This window comes from Mastigoproctus giganteus, chromosome 4, assembly GCF_048544385.1.
Source record: "Mastigoproctus giganteus isolate SK-2022 chromosome 4, ASM4854438v1, whole genome shotgun sequence".
In the NCBI taxonomy this organism is placed as follows: Eukaryota; Metazoa; Arthropoda; class Arachnida; order Uropygi; family Thelyphonidae; genus Mastigoproctus; species Mastigoproctus giganteus.
Genome location: NC_143578.1, coordinates 118,789,029 through 118,802,004, shown reverse-complemented (window position 1 = coordinate 118,802,004; position 12,976 = coordinate 118,789,029). Strand labels below are relative to the sequence as shown.

Sequence of the window (12,976 nt, the reverse complement as noted above, 5' to 3'; positions counted from 1 at the left end):
TGTACTTAATTAGTTCTCAAATTTGAGGCTTTGCCCAAGGTATGAATTTGTGAAAAAGACTGGGACAATAGTACATTAACTAATGATTATTTTAAGTAATAATCTCAGCATTATACAGTCTGCTAATGTACCTTTTCCTTAGATCTAATGTAAATTTGTGTTCTGATTTTGATTTGTTTGATTTAACCCCAGTCCAATCTTTCCATTATGGTGCTTAATACAAAGGGACTTTCTTGTTCAAGCCTTGTTTCAGTGGTATGAATTTGAATTATTTTGTCCCCTCCCCACCCTTCTAATACTTCCAATTTTCATAGAAGGGTGGGGGGGACAAAAATAATATTGCAGTTTTCCTGGAATCAAATAGTTGTGCCCAGTTTATATAAAAATGAGGTAACTTGTTCATTCTTAAGTCACTTTGTTTATGCCTAGCTCCTCACGGATGCAGTGTCAATAAGCACTAAAACAACTCTGTGGGAAGCAGTGATAGGTTTTTTTTTTTTTTTTGGTTTAACAATAGTCACCTCTTATATAGCCATTTTGGTGTTCTGTGCTATATATTTAGTAGGTCTTGAACTTGAGATGTCCTAAGGTATGAACTTGTGAAAAAGTTTGATACAAAGAAAATGTCAGTGTGTTTACTTATAATTACTTTCTGACATAGAGCACAAACTTATGATGCAAAGGAATCTACCAATGCTGAAAAAGGAAACCTCAGCTAGTGTAAATTCATGACCTTGTTTTGCTCTAAATACCTGCTTATTAAATGCTGCCATTTAGACATTCATTAATTTCTTCACCTGCATAAATTATGTTTCCATGCTCATTCTCAGCCTCCAGCTGACCTTGATTCTCAAGGGTTGGGACATTCATTATATAAAAAAAATAAATAAAAAAAATAAAAAAAAATGGTCATCATATTAGATAGAGATAACCTCAGACAGTGCATGTGATCCAGGAATTGGCTCGTATCCATTATGATGTGGGGAGCATTCTTATTACCCTTCTTTTCTCTTTCCTATAAGAGTTTTCCCCTTCTATATTTGTCATAAACTTAGAGTCTCTTCCCTGTTTGGATTGCTGCTTGATTTTAGTTGTAATGAACAATTACTAAAAGTTACACTCACAACTGCAATGTATCATGTCCTCAGAAGTTGCCTAATAGACTGAACTGATTGGTGGAAGGGTGGGATTTTTATAACAAAAAGCATAATGTTTTTTCCAACTAGTCTATCACAACATGCAGATAAATTTTTATGTTGTTTATCTTGCTTATGCAGCAAATCCCTCAGTGACTTTTATACAATGGCTCAAGCTGTAGAATATTCACAACTACTTTTGAACAATTGACCTTTACTTCCCTGCATCTTATGTGTCACATGCGCTAATGTTAGTTTGAATTACTGTTTTACCATTAAGAGGAACCAAAACTAATGAAAATATTAATGCTTGACAAACTAATAAAGGAATGCTTGTTCATATCTCTAGATACAGATGTATTTCCTTAATATTATTTCTAATTTTACAGTGATGACCACATAGTAATAATAAGCTAATAAGGAGTACAACCTTTGAATGGATGCTCTGTATATACACAGAGCGTCAATAATCCGACGATTAGCATTTATTTTTATTTATACTGGTGCCATAAAATAATTACAGTAAGCACTGGTTATTATGATTATGTTTGCGAATTGAATTTTGATTCAATTAAATAGCAATTCTAATAAGCAAAAATTGGAGGAATATTATCCATAGGCTATAAAAATGAAGATAAAAAGCAATAACAAAGAAGATGGTAAGCAGAAATTGCAACTAACACAATATGTGTAAGCAAGATATGAAGCACAAAGATTCTGAACAAAGTTTTATTTTACCATACTGTAATTTTCTTTGTCATTTAAAAGGAAGCAGAAAATTTTAACAATTTAATTGAAGATTGAGATTTTAAACATACTTTCAAAGGGAAACAGTGGGTCTTCATTAGCAAAATTTTATGAGGTTGGAAAGTCAACCATAACAGACATTAAAAACAACAAGAAAAAAAATTTTAAAGTTTGCATCAAAACTTGATTTAAATGGTGCAAAAAAAAAGGGGGGAAAACTATGAGAACAGCTAATGACCCATTCCTCGAAGATGCCATTTATTTGTGGTTCACACAGAGACAAAAGTTTAGGAGAACCCATATCTGAACCTTTGTTGTATGAAAAGGAGCTGGATTTTAATAAAAAATTAGACAGTTCCTCAGATTTTAAAGCCACTGTTTTTATTTCTAAACTTACTAAACTTTTTTTTTTTTTTTTTTTTAGTCCCCAAGTATTTTTGATAAGTAAATCTGAACAAATTGGAAGTCTGAACTACCCCTGGTCCAAATTAGTTCGGATTATCAACACTCTACTGTATCTGAATTGCTAGAACCATATAAACTGTATTTTTTTTTATCAATAATAATTATGTTTTAGTCAACTATCAATCTTAGTCTCATTTCATGTGTCCATTGTAAAGTGTTGCAAACCTTTACAGCAAGACTTATTGCTTCAAATTTGTGTTACTTGGAAACCAATGCTAGGCATAATTTGCATGAATCTAGAAATAGCTGATTACTGGATTAGGTTAAAAGCTGATAATTTGGCAAATTTTGGCTTTGACTTCAGGAGTGAATAAACTGCAGGGTGCTTCCACTGAATGTTACTTATTTGTGTTAAAAGTTAAAAATGAAGAGGCAAGCAGCTCAACATGAACAAGTTGTATTTTGGCACACATTCTATTTAGAAGCACTGGAGTCTTGTCATTCACAAGGAACAGACTGGGAAATCTTCATCAAGAATGAAATGATGTACTAATACAACATATAACCAGTTAAAACAACTTTACTTGATACCAGAATTCCAGCTCACCTTTTCCTTTAGTACATCCCCAATGACATTTGGTCCTTAGCTGTCCAAGCACAGTTGTAGGAGGTATGCTAGACCGTCGGGCTAGTCTAACTGGAATACGAGGAAACTCAGATAAGCGACGGGATGCACGACGGGACGGTGATAAAGCAGGCAGTTCTTCTGGACGGGGGACATGTGGTGGCTCATCAGAGGAACCAGGCTCACTGTTTCCACTAGCCAATTCATCATCTTCAGTGCCATTCTAAAAAACAACTTTCATTATAACACTTAGATTTCATTATAACATCTAAAAGAAGAATTTGAATGTGAAATCTGGTGATGGTTTGATTATTTTAAGTATAAAATAATCAAACCATTTATGATTATTTTTCCATCATAAATGGTTTATGATTATTTTCAAATTTCAAAAGAGAATTCTTGCTGTCACAATAACTGTGTTTGACAGATATACAGGGTGTCCACAAACCTCCTTTATAACAAAATTTTTTTTGTGTGAATAGGGTATATAATACAAACCTGAATCCATGTGCCAGTGAGAGAGGATATCTTGAAGTTTTAATTAGAGGTGTCTGATGTGGGCATCTTCAGCTACTCTGCCAATATACTATCCATGTTCAGCACTACACGATGTCCCTCCCATATTCAGCACTACACGATGTCCCTCCCACATTCAGCACAACAATCCCTGTCAATGCAGCTGATTGCTTCATAAATGCATTATTTGAAGTAGAATGGCTTGTGGAATAGGTGCAACATTTACAAGAAATCCCAGTCAGTCACAGATTCCCAGAGAGTAAAATATAAAGGAGTCAGATTAGGGGGTTGGAGGGGCCACAAAATCAGTCTTCCTCTTCTAATCCACTTCCCAGAAAACAAATGTGTTTAGGTATAGACAAATGTCTTTGTAGTAATGTGGTGGACGTCCACTTTGTTGGAAAGTGTGGTGTGGCATTAGCACTGGGAAAGGGAAAATGAGAGTAGGTGTGTGTTATAAGCCTAATGAATCTGATGAGTATAACGAGCAACTGTGCAGAAAAATAGTGGGCCAGTAAATCAGATTGTGTTATAATAGGGGATTTTAACTTCTTAGATATTGACTGGAACTTGTGGGTTGGTCACTCCCACACTAGCAAGACTTTTGTGGATTTATTGGATGACTGTTTTCTTCAGCAACATGTCTGAGAGGCAACAAGAGGGAGTAATACTTGGATCTGATTATCAACAGTGATTCTTCATGCATTAACAATCTGCAGATAAAGGAACCACTAGGTTTTTTTTTTTGGGTTTTTTTTTGTTACTTGTTGGCACATCGGCTTCTGTGGCCATAATGCACCTCCCAAGGTTTTTGCATTTTTAAATTTTGATCCAAGCCCAAGGCGGAATTCAAACCCGCGACCTTTGGGTTGCCAGGCAGGCAGGCACTTTACCCACCTAGCTAGCCCAGTCAGCAACCACTAGGTGACAGTGATCACAGTGTACTGATGTGGGATTTACTTAAAGATGTAACTACCATCAGGGGTAACAGTGATGATGTTACCAACAGTGAATTCTAAATGGGATGCCTTAAGGGAATTAATCTTGGAGGGTACTAGGCTTTTCATGCCAACTAAGAAATACTGTTCAAAGTTTAGGCCTAAATGGATATCAGATGAATTAATGCGGCTCATGGCAGGAAAAAAAAATGCATCGGATGCATATAAATTATCAGGCGACACAGAAGCCTATGGCAGATATAAGCTAGTCTGTAATCAAGTCACAAAGGAGATTAGGCAAGCGAAGGAAGATTATGATAAATCTTTGGAAAAAGGATGCAAAAAAAAAAAAACATAGGGAAGGCAACTTGAGGTGGATGGGATCTATCCAGTTATATTAAAGGAGACAGCAAAGGAAGTAAGCAAACCCTTAGCCATAATTATGAAAGCTTCCTTGGATTCTGGGGAGGTCCCCATGGACTGAAGATGTGCAAATGCATTCCCAATTCACAAAGGGGGATCAAAGGGTGACACAAGTGATTACAGACCTGTTAGTTTGACTTCTGTTTCAGGAAAAATAATGGTTTGTTTGTTATTTGGTTTTTAGGAGCATTAGCAACTAAGGCCATATTGCTCCGGTATATGCGGTGGTCATTCCCTGACCTTTCTCTATCCTCCGTATTTGGTGGTGACGGGCTCGAACCCCGGTCTAATCAAGAAGTGTGTGCTACGCACTGCTGCTCCTTCCTACCTGGCTACGGAGGAGCCCAAGAAAAATAATGGAGTCACTGGTTAAGGAAGTGATGCAGGATCATCTAGACAAGACTGCAGTTATCGTTCAGACACAGCATGGGTTTGTTAAGAGGAAATCTTGTCTGGCAAGTTTGATTGGATACTATGATGTGGTCACAAAGGAATTGGATGCAAAGAATAATTTTGATATCATATACTTGGATTTTAGGAAAGCTTTTGATACTGTGACACATGGAAGACTACTAAATCAGAGCAGTGTGGCGTTAAGGGCAAGTTGCTACAATGGATAAAAGGATGGTTGAGTGGAAGAAGACAGAGTGGTTATCAATGGACACTGCTCTCCATGGACTAATGTTATTAGTGGAGTACCCCAGCGTTCGGTGTTGGGCCCATTGTTGTTTTTGGTATTTATCAATGATATTTATGAAGGTATATCAGGGTTAATGTCTAAGTTTTCAGACGATACAAAGGTTGGCAGGGTTGATAATGACAGTAGTGATAGTATGCTACTGAAACAGGATCTAGAAAAGTTGAGCAGATGGGCTGAGAGGTAGCAATTGAAGTTTAACATTATTATTATTAGCCATATGGTGCAAGGAACCTGAGGCTTATGCTGCACCAGCCAAAAAAAAATTTCTGAGTTACCGAGAGAGAGAGAGAAACACCAAGAAAGAGAAGAAAAGAATGATCCTGGGTGTGCCAAGCCCACACTCACCAGATGTGAGCCCCTGGGGATGGGGATACATTGAGAAATGTAAAGTACTGCATATGGGTAGCAGTAACCCCAGAGTATCAACTGGGTGGTACTACACTCAAGGTAGTGGAGAATGAAAAGAATTTGGGGCTAATTTTGCAGTCAGATATGAAGTTTTCTGAACAGTGCAAAAAGGCTGCAAGAGCCTTTTTTTTGCACTGTTCAGAAAACATGGTGTCTTGTCAATGACATACAAGAATTTATTTTGTTAGCAGGGATAAAGGGGTGATTGTCCCCTTGTAAGGCAATGGTCAGGCCACACCTTGGGTACTGTATACAGGTCTGCCGACGTCATTTTAGGAAGGATGTAGAGCTGCTGGAATGAGTACAGAGAAGGGCAACGAGATTGATGAGTGGAACAAAAGGTTGGTGTTAACAAGAAAGGCTTAAGTTGTGCAAATTGCAGCTTCTGGAGACTAGGCTCCTGCAAGGTGATGTAATTGAGGTATAAGGCCTTTAATGGGTTGAGCAAGCTCAATGCTAATGGGATTCTTCCTCTTGCTCAGATTACTCACCTGGGCATAAATTCAAATTGAGGAAAGACAATTGTAGAATAGAGATGTGTGGAAATTCACCTTTAGCCAGTAGATGGTTGATAGTTGGAACAAACTTGAAGATACCCTCATCACCTGGAAGTGGTTTCAGGGTTATGTATCCTATTTGCACAAAAAATGTTTAGTTTTGCAAAGGTGGTTTGTAGACATCCTGTATCAGAAGAAATATTCATATGGCAGATAGAAGAAATGTTATTCAGCTGCAGAAACTAATATTTGAAGTTGCTCTTCTTTGAAATAACAAGAAAACTGTAATAACATATTTTTAATGTTTCCATTTAAATCCTTTCATCATTATTATATTAGTGTTAAAAGTTGCAAAATAATGTAAGATTACAAGCTTTTACAATGTCAACCATACAAAAAAAAAAAAAAAAAAGGTTTAAACCACCTGCTACTAATACCAGGTGGGAGTTTATTTCAATGATCAATTAAATTCTGGCTGATCAATTTTCCACACATTTATCTTGAAACAATCTTATTCCAATTTAAATTTATGTCTTCTTGTGTGTGTTACTTAAGGAGTAAAGATACCATCAGCACTCAGTTTGGTTTACTCACTTGATTTAACCTAAATCAGGTCACCACATGTGTGGATAACAGACATTGCAACTTATAGAACTCAAGTTTCTTGAGAAGAGTATCCCTTTGTGCACCTGAAAAGTCTTGTTGCTCTTCTCTGCATCTATTCAAACAGATTTACATTCTTCCTAAAAATTGCTTCCAAAGCAGTATGCAGTTTTAAGATGGAGCCTAACTTTTGAGGTACAAAACAATAATTATGTCTTTGTCCATGCTGGCAAAATTGCTGTAAATCATTGAGGGAACCTCATGAGTTGTCCCAGAAGTCTCTCTGCACTATTTTGAGAATTGTATTCCAGACTGCATAATTACCTCTATATTCAGATCCCCCCCCCCACCACACACACATCCATTTTGAACTACCTTCCGTTTGATAACTCCAAAATGGTATGCTATTCTGGGATTACTGCTGTTACTAAAAAGCTCAGGACCCTGGGTGTGCCAAGCCCATACTCACCAGATGTGAGCCCTTGAGGGTATTCTAGATTTCTGTGTTCCCTGATTATTTATATTCATCCCATGCATTTTCCTCCTCTGCCACTAGTTTTATCACTTTGTATAACATCTATTTACATCTAAACTTTGAACTTTCCCTCTTGGTATAAAAAGCTTAGTGGCTTTTATGAACATCCTTTTTGCATCTGATTTGATTTGTTAACATCAGTTGGTTCTACTGAAAAGGATCTAACAACTGTCTGTAGCTGCTAACTTCTGACTCTCAAAAAGCTGGATAATTTTGTAATTATAAGCAGGAGGAAAATGCGTTTTAAAATCTAAACTTTGGACTTGAGATTAAATTTCAATGACAACATACACATTTTATATTAAAATAAGTCAGGGGGTTGTTTATAAGTACCGCATGCTCTCAAACATTTGCTGGCCTAAGATTTTTCTGTCTGAATATTTCTATTTGGATTGTCTGTTATACATCAACTCATTATGATTGTGTCAAGAATGATACTGTTGCTGAACAATGTTGTGACCATACCTTTTCAAAAATGCTAAGTCAAAGTTTTGTTTATAACAATGGCTCTGCTGTCTAGACATGGTTGTCAAGAGATCCACCAAAAGAAAAGATCTGAAGTGCATTTTTCCCCCCATCAAACTGAATATACTCTTACATACAATGAGAAGATATCAGTTAGATGGTGCACTCAGTATGATATCCTGTAGAAAAGCATGTATAAACATTACGGACCTATACAAATATGCCACAATTCATAATAACATGAGAATTTATAAAATACTAGGCATCACTTTGGATAATTTGTTACACTTTAGACTTCCATGTGCACTTCAACAGTGGTCTCCAATGGGGGGACTGATATCAATTCTTTCTTCATAGAATCTGGTAGGTTCACATAACTATAATTTGAAAAAACTGATTCTGCAAAACATCAATTGTTTCATATATTTCTTTACAATATTGAGAAGCGTTGGAAACCTTATACAAAAAAATTTTGAATTTGAAAATGTGGTACAATTTGATGAAATCTGTGCTACCTTGGCATTTATAAGAACATAATTTTTTTAACGTGAATTTGTGCAACATATAGTTCTCCCTCACTGAACTAAAGAACAGAATCTTCTCTCATTTTAAGCCTTCCATAATTTTGGCAGTGGAAATGCCTATTATTTAAGATGGGAGCTAGGGCTATGTCTTATTGATAATATTAACGACTTTAGTACACTGCTTGTGTATAGGAATAAAGGAAAGGTGTTTGAGAAATTGGTATCTCTTTAAAGAGATACTTGACATATTTAGTATTGGACTATTCTACTCATATCAGACTATCACTGGTATAGATTTTTACATGCTTCTCGTATCAGAATGGATTGCAGGTATTTGATTACAAATAATCGATTGCCCTCATGACAAGGGTGAAGTGGGCTCTTTATATACATAAGCACCGGGAAAACAAAAATGAGAGCAGGAGCGTGTTATAGGCCTAATGATTGTGATGAGCATAACAACTATACAGAGTATTACAGAGAAATAGAGTGGGTCAGTAAATCAGAATGTCTTATAATGGGTGAATTTTAAGATTAGTGAATGGAACAAAGGGTTTCTCTTACGAAGAAAGGCTTAAGTTTTGCAAATTACAGTGTCTGGAGACTAAGCACTGGCGAGGTGATCTGATTGAGGTGTATAAGGCCTTGAATGGGTTGAGCACGCTGAATTCTGATGGGATCCTTCCACTTGTTCAGATTACGAACCTAAGGGGGCATAAATTCAAATTAAGAAAGGACAGATGTAGAATAGATGTGCGGAAATTTGCCTTTAGCCAGTGGGTGGTTAATTGCTGGAACAAACTTCCATCTGTCGTGGAAGTTGATAGGTTGAATAAATTTAAGGAGGAACTGGACAGGCATTTGGAGGGAATGGTGTGATTTTTTTTTTTGTCTGATGCTGCATAAGCTCATACACTGCTTTCTTGCATCACATGCCACCACCACTACTACTACTACCATGAAATTGTTTTCTCATTAAATTGCTTTCAAATATTTCCTGTTTTTCAGTGAAGGCTTTTAATATGCATTTGCAGTCCATCAACCGTAATTAATTTCCTTTGAAGTTAAAGTGATACTTCAAGTTTTCAAAAAATACAAATCATATAGTATGTGTTGTTTTTGTGTTTGCTGATCTACTTTGCTAAATCTGTGTCTCCTTCGCTTTCTAAAAAACTAATTATTGTACAAAAATGTTTTACAAATCTTGTTAGACAGTTTCCTTTAGAAAGCCATCTGACTTCTGTATGTAAAAGAAGCCTCACATGCTGTTCTTCATTAGCAACACAAAATTTTCTGAAAAGGCAATCATATTTGCTATGTGACTTTATTTTATTGATGGTTTTAAAAACTATACTGAGAGATTGATAAAGAACTGGACTAAAATTTTTTGCAATCAGATAATGTTGGTACACAATGCAGTGTATTGCAAGAACTTCGGGACATGCTATTTTTAAGTGGGCTATAAAACCTTTGTTTTCCAACCATGGAGGTAGCACTATCAGTGACACAGGATACCAAATTTTTTTAATGGTTATTTATTTTTATTTTTTTTTTATCAAACTGTTTTTACAGCAGCAAAAATGGATGCTCCAGTACAGTCAGTTTCTATAGATTTTACAAACATATCTTCTTGCAATTTACAATCATCATTGAAATAACAAATGTATGCTATTAGAAGGCCCAATTTTCAGTAATGGATTCATTAATATAAATAGAAAATTTTCTCATTTTTACTTTGTCAATTAGCTGTTCTTCAATGTTAATTGATATTTCATCGATTCGTCTTTGAATTGAATTGTTGCTCAATAGCAATGCTTTTAAAATACTGGAAGGATTTTGATGCATCACTGTTGAAATTACAGTCTCTAATGCGAGTCATATCACTTATAATCAATTATCATACAGTCTAAGAAACTGTATGAGCGCTATCAGTTTTTGCAACAATTTCTGCAATTTTATAAGATGCAATCATCCTATCATCATTTGTTTGTGTGCTCTTAAATAAGGAAGTGAACAGTGTTACGTTGTTCAAAATTCAGTTTTAAAATTTTAAAATTCAGGCAGTTCCCGCTTTACGAGTTTTTTTTTTTTTCCAAGAATCAAGTATCAACAAAATTGAAAATATGAAGATTAATTGCAAAAAATGAATGTTAAACATTCATAAATCCCACATTTCAAATCACGCATGTAGCTATACAATACAGTGCACCACCCCACTTTACAATATTAATCTGTTCCAGTGATCTATTCCATCGTATTGTGAAAATATCATAATGTGACCCAATAACACATTGTTCTTTAGTTATTCGTTGCAGGACCTCGGAAGTTGAAATTTTTGCTGTATAAGTAAGCTATTTATCTCTCTAAAAGGTCATTTTATAATGTAAATTGTATTAGTTACCAATTCAAATCATTAAATGCCCTACACTTTCATTGTTATCATATGTTCTGTTATAAGAACCAATTTTGAACGGGTTTGTGATATTTTTCTAAAACACATTTCTGGAAGTCATGACCATAAAATAAGAAAAACAATTTGCACTTTCTGGTTTATTGTGCTTTTCTGTTAGTGCAATCAATTATAAACAGGTAGTAAACTCTGTTATTGCATTTGTGAAAATACCAATAGCTGGAATAAAAGGTTTTTATTAGGGTGAAATGTGTTTCCCCTTCACTACAATCTTCAATCATATAAAAAAAAAACAAATTTTCAGAATCTTCTCTTCATTTTTTTTTAAGCTTCGTAAACTTGTTACTCCCCGCAAATTGTATTAGTTGCAATCTCACTTGCACTTATCTTGTTAGTTGCAATTTGTGCGTGCTATTAAAAAACATGCTTATGCATGCTATCGTGAAATTTATAAAGAAAAGAGAAGAGATTATCTTGGAAACAAACACCTCTTGAAGGATTTCTGAAGAAGACAGACTCCTTGTGCAACAAACCAATAACGAGGCTGACCCAACAGTGAATGATCAACGAGAGTGCACTTAGTCGATGATGAAGAATAAACATTCTTTAACATTTGTTAAGTCTGAAATAATTTCTTTAAATTATAATTTACTTGATTTTACAGGCTATTTTTTCATTTCTTTGGATAAATCAATCATTGTTTAAACAAACTAATTAGCTAACTAATTTCATTGTTGAGAACATTACCCCTGTTTTTAACATTATGACTATGGGAATAAATTCCCGCTTTAAGAGTTTTCGCTTTACGAGTACACGCTAGGAATGAATTAACTCGTAAAGTCAGAACTACCTGTATTCAATAAAGGTATGTTTACTACCTTTATCAGGATATTTCCTTTTTAAGTGATCTAAAAGTCTTGATGGTTTCATAACCTCATTTGAAAAAGAACTATTACTCATGAGACACACAGGCTGTCTTGAGTTGAATGGGCTTTCAATAAAACCATGAGCTAGATATTCATCCAGATACTGTCAACACTTTTCAGCAATTGATACGATCAATGATGGATTGAATAACTATAAAGAATTAAATAATAAAATATAAAATATTTTTATTTAACTCTCACAGCCCATGTCACTCACAAAAGCACTGTCGATCAAAAATAAACAACTTCCACATGGAAACATTAAACCAATACTAATTGTCATTTAGAAAGTAGAAACAATAGACAAACATTTCCTCATCCCATCCATACCTCGTATATTGACCAATGAAACAAAAGAATAAATAAAAAAACCACGCCCACCATGTCGCAGCTGTCGGAAAGGTGCAAATGCCAAGGATTGCAGAGACATTACTTCTGAAAGCTCTTAGGTATTTAATGCCAATGAAAAGCAAAGGTGGTTTAATTAAATCACGCCCACTATCTTCCTTTTATCAAAAATTCTCAGTCACTCCTAATATAATATACCTATGTTAAAAATCAGTTTTCTTAGGGGAAAATAAAATCCAATGAGATAAATTAAATGTTAAGGAATAAGATGTCATCACGTATGGTTAAACTTTGGGGAGACACAAACTATTGTAATACCCATGATTTTTTGCCCCCCAAAAAAACTAATTTTTGCCACCTTGGGGATGATATCACCCCCAATTGAGAATCCCTGCTGTAGAGATAGGGAAGTCATGATCCCATTGTATAAGGCAATTGTAAGACCACATTTGGAATATTGTGTTAGTACGGAGACCTCATATGAAAAAAGACATTCAACTTCTTGAAAGGGTCCAAAGTTGGGAAACTCAAATGGTGAGATCAGCAGGATGACTATGAGGAAAGACTCCAATTATGTGGACTACAGAGCTTGGCAACCAGGCACCTTAGAGGTGAACTCATTAAGGTTTATAAGGCTCTGAGGGGGATTAGTAAAATGAATTTAGGTATTATTCTCACTGTTATAACGAATTCCAGAACTATAGGTAATACATTGAAATTACAGGGGTTTAGATTAGATCGTAGAAAATTTGTTTTTAGCTTGCAAGCCA

General features: G+C 35.3%; 1 protein-coding gene across 3 annotated transcripts in view; it reads right to left on the bottom strand.

The window, feature by feature from the left end:
* Positions 1–12,976, bottom strand: part of LOC150087019 (uncharacterized) — a 390,202-nt gene that overhangs the window by 175,385 nt on the left and 201,841 nt on the right. For all 3 annotated transcript variants that reach the window (XM_090371746.1, XM_090371748.1, XM_090371747.1), the window contains exon 7: positions 2,896–3,136. In XM_090371746.1, coding sequence (XP_090227872.1) covers positions 2,896–3,136 — 241 coding nt within the window. The remainder of the gene's footprint in view (positions 1–2,895; positions 3,137–12,976) is intronic.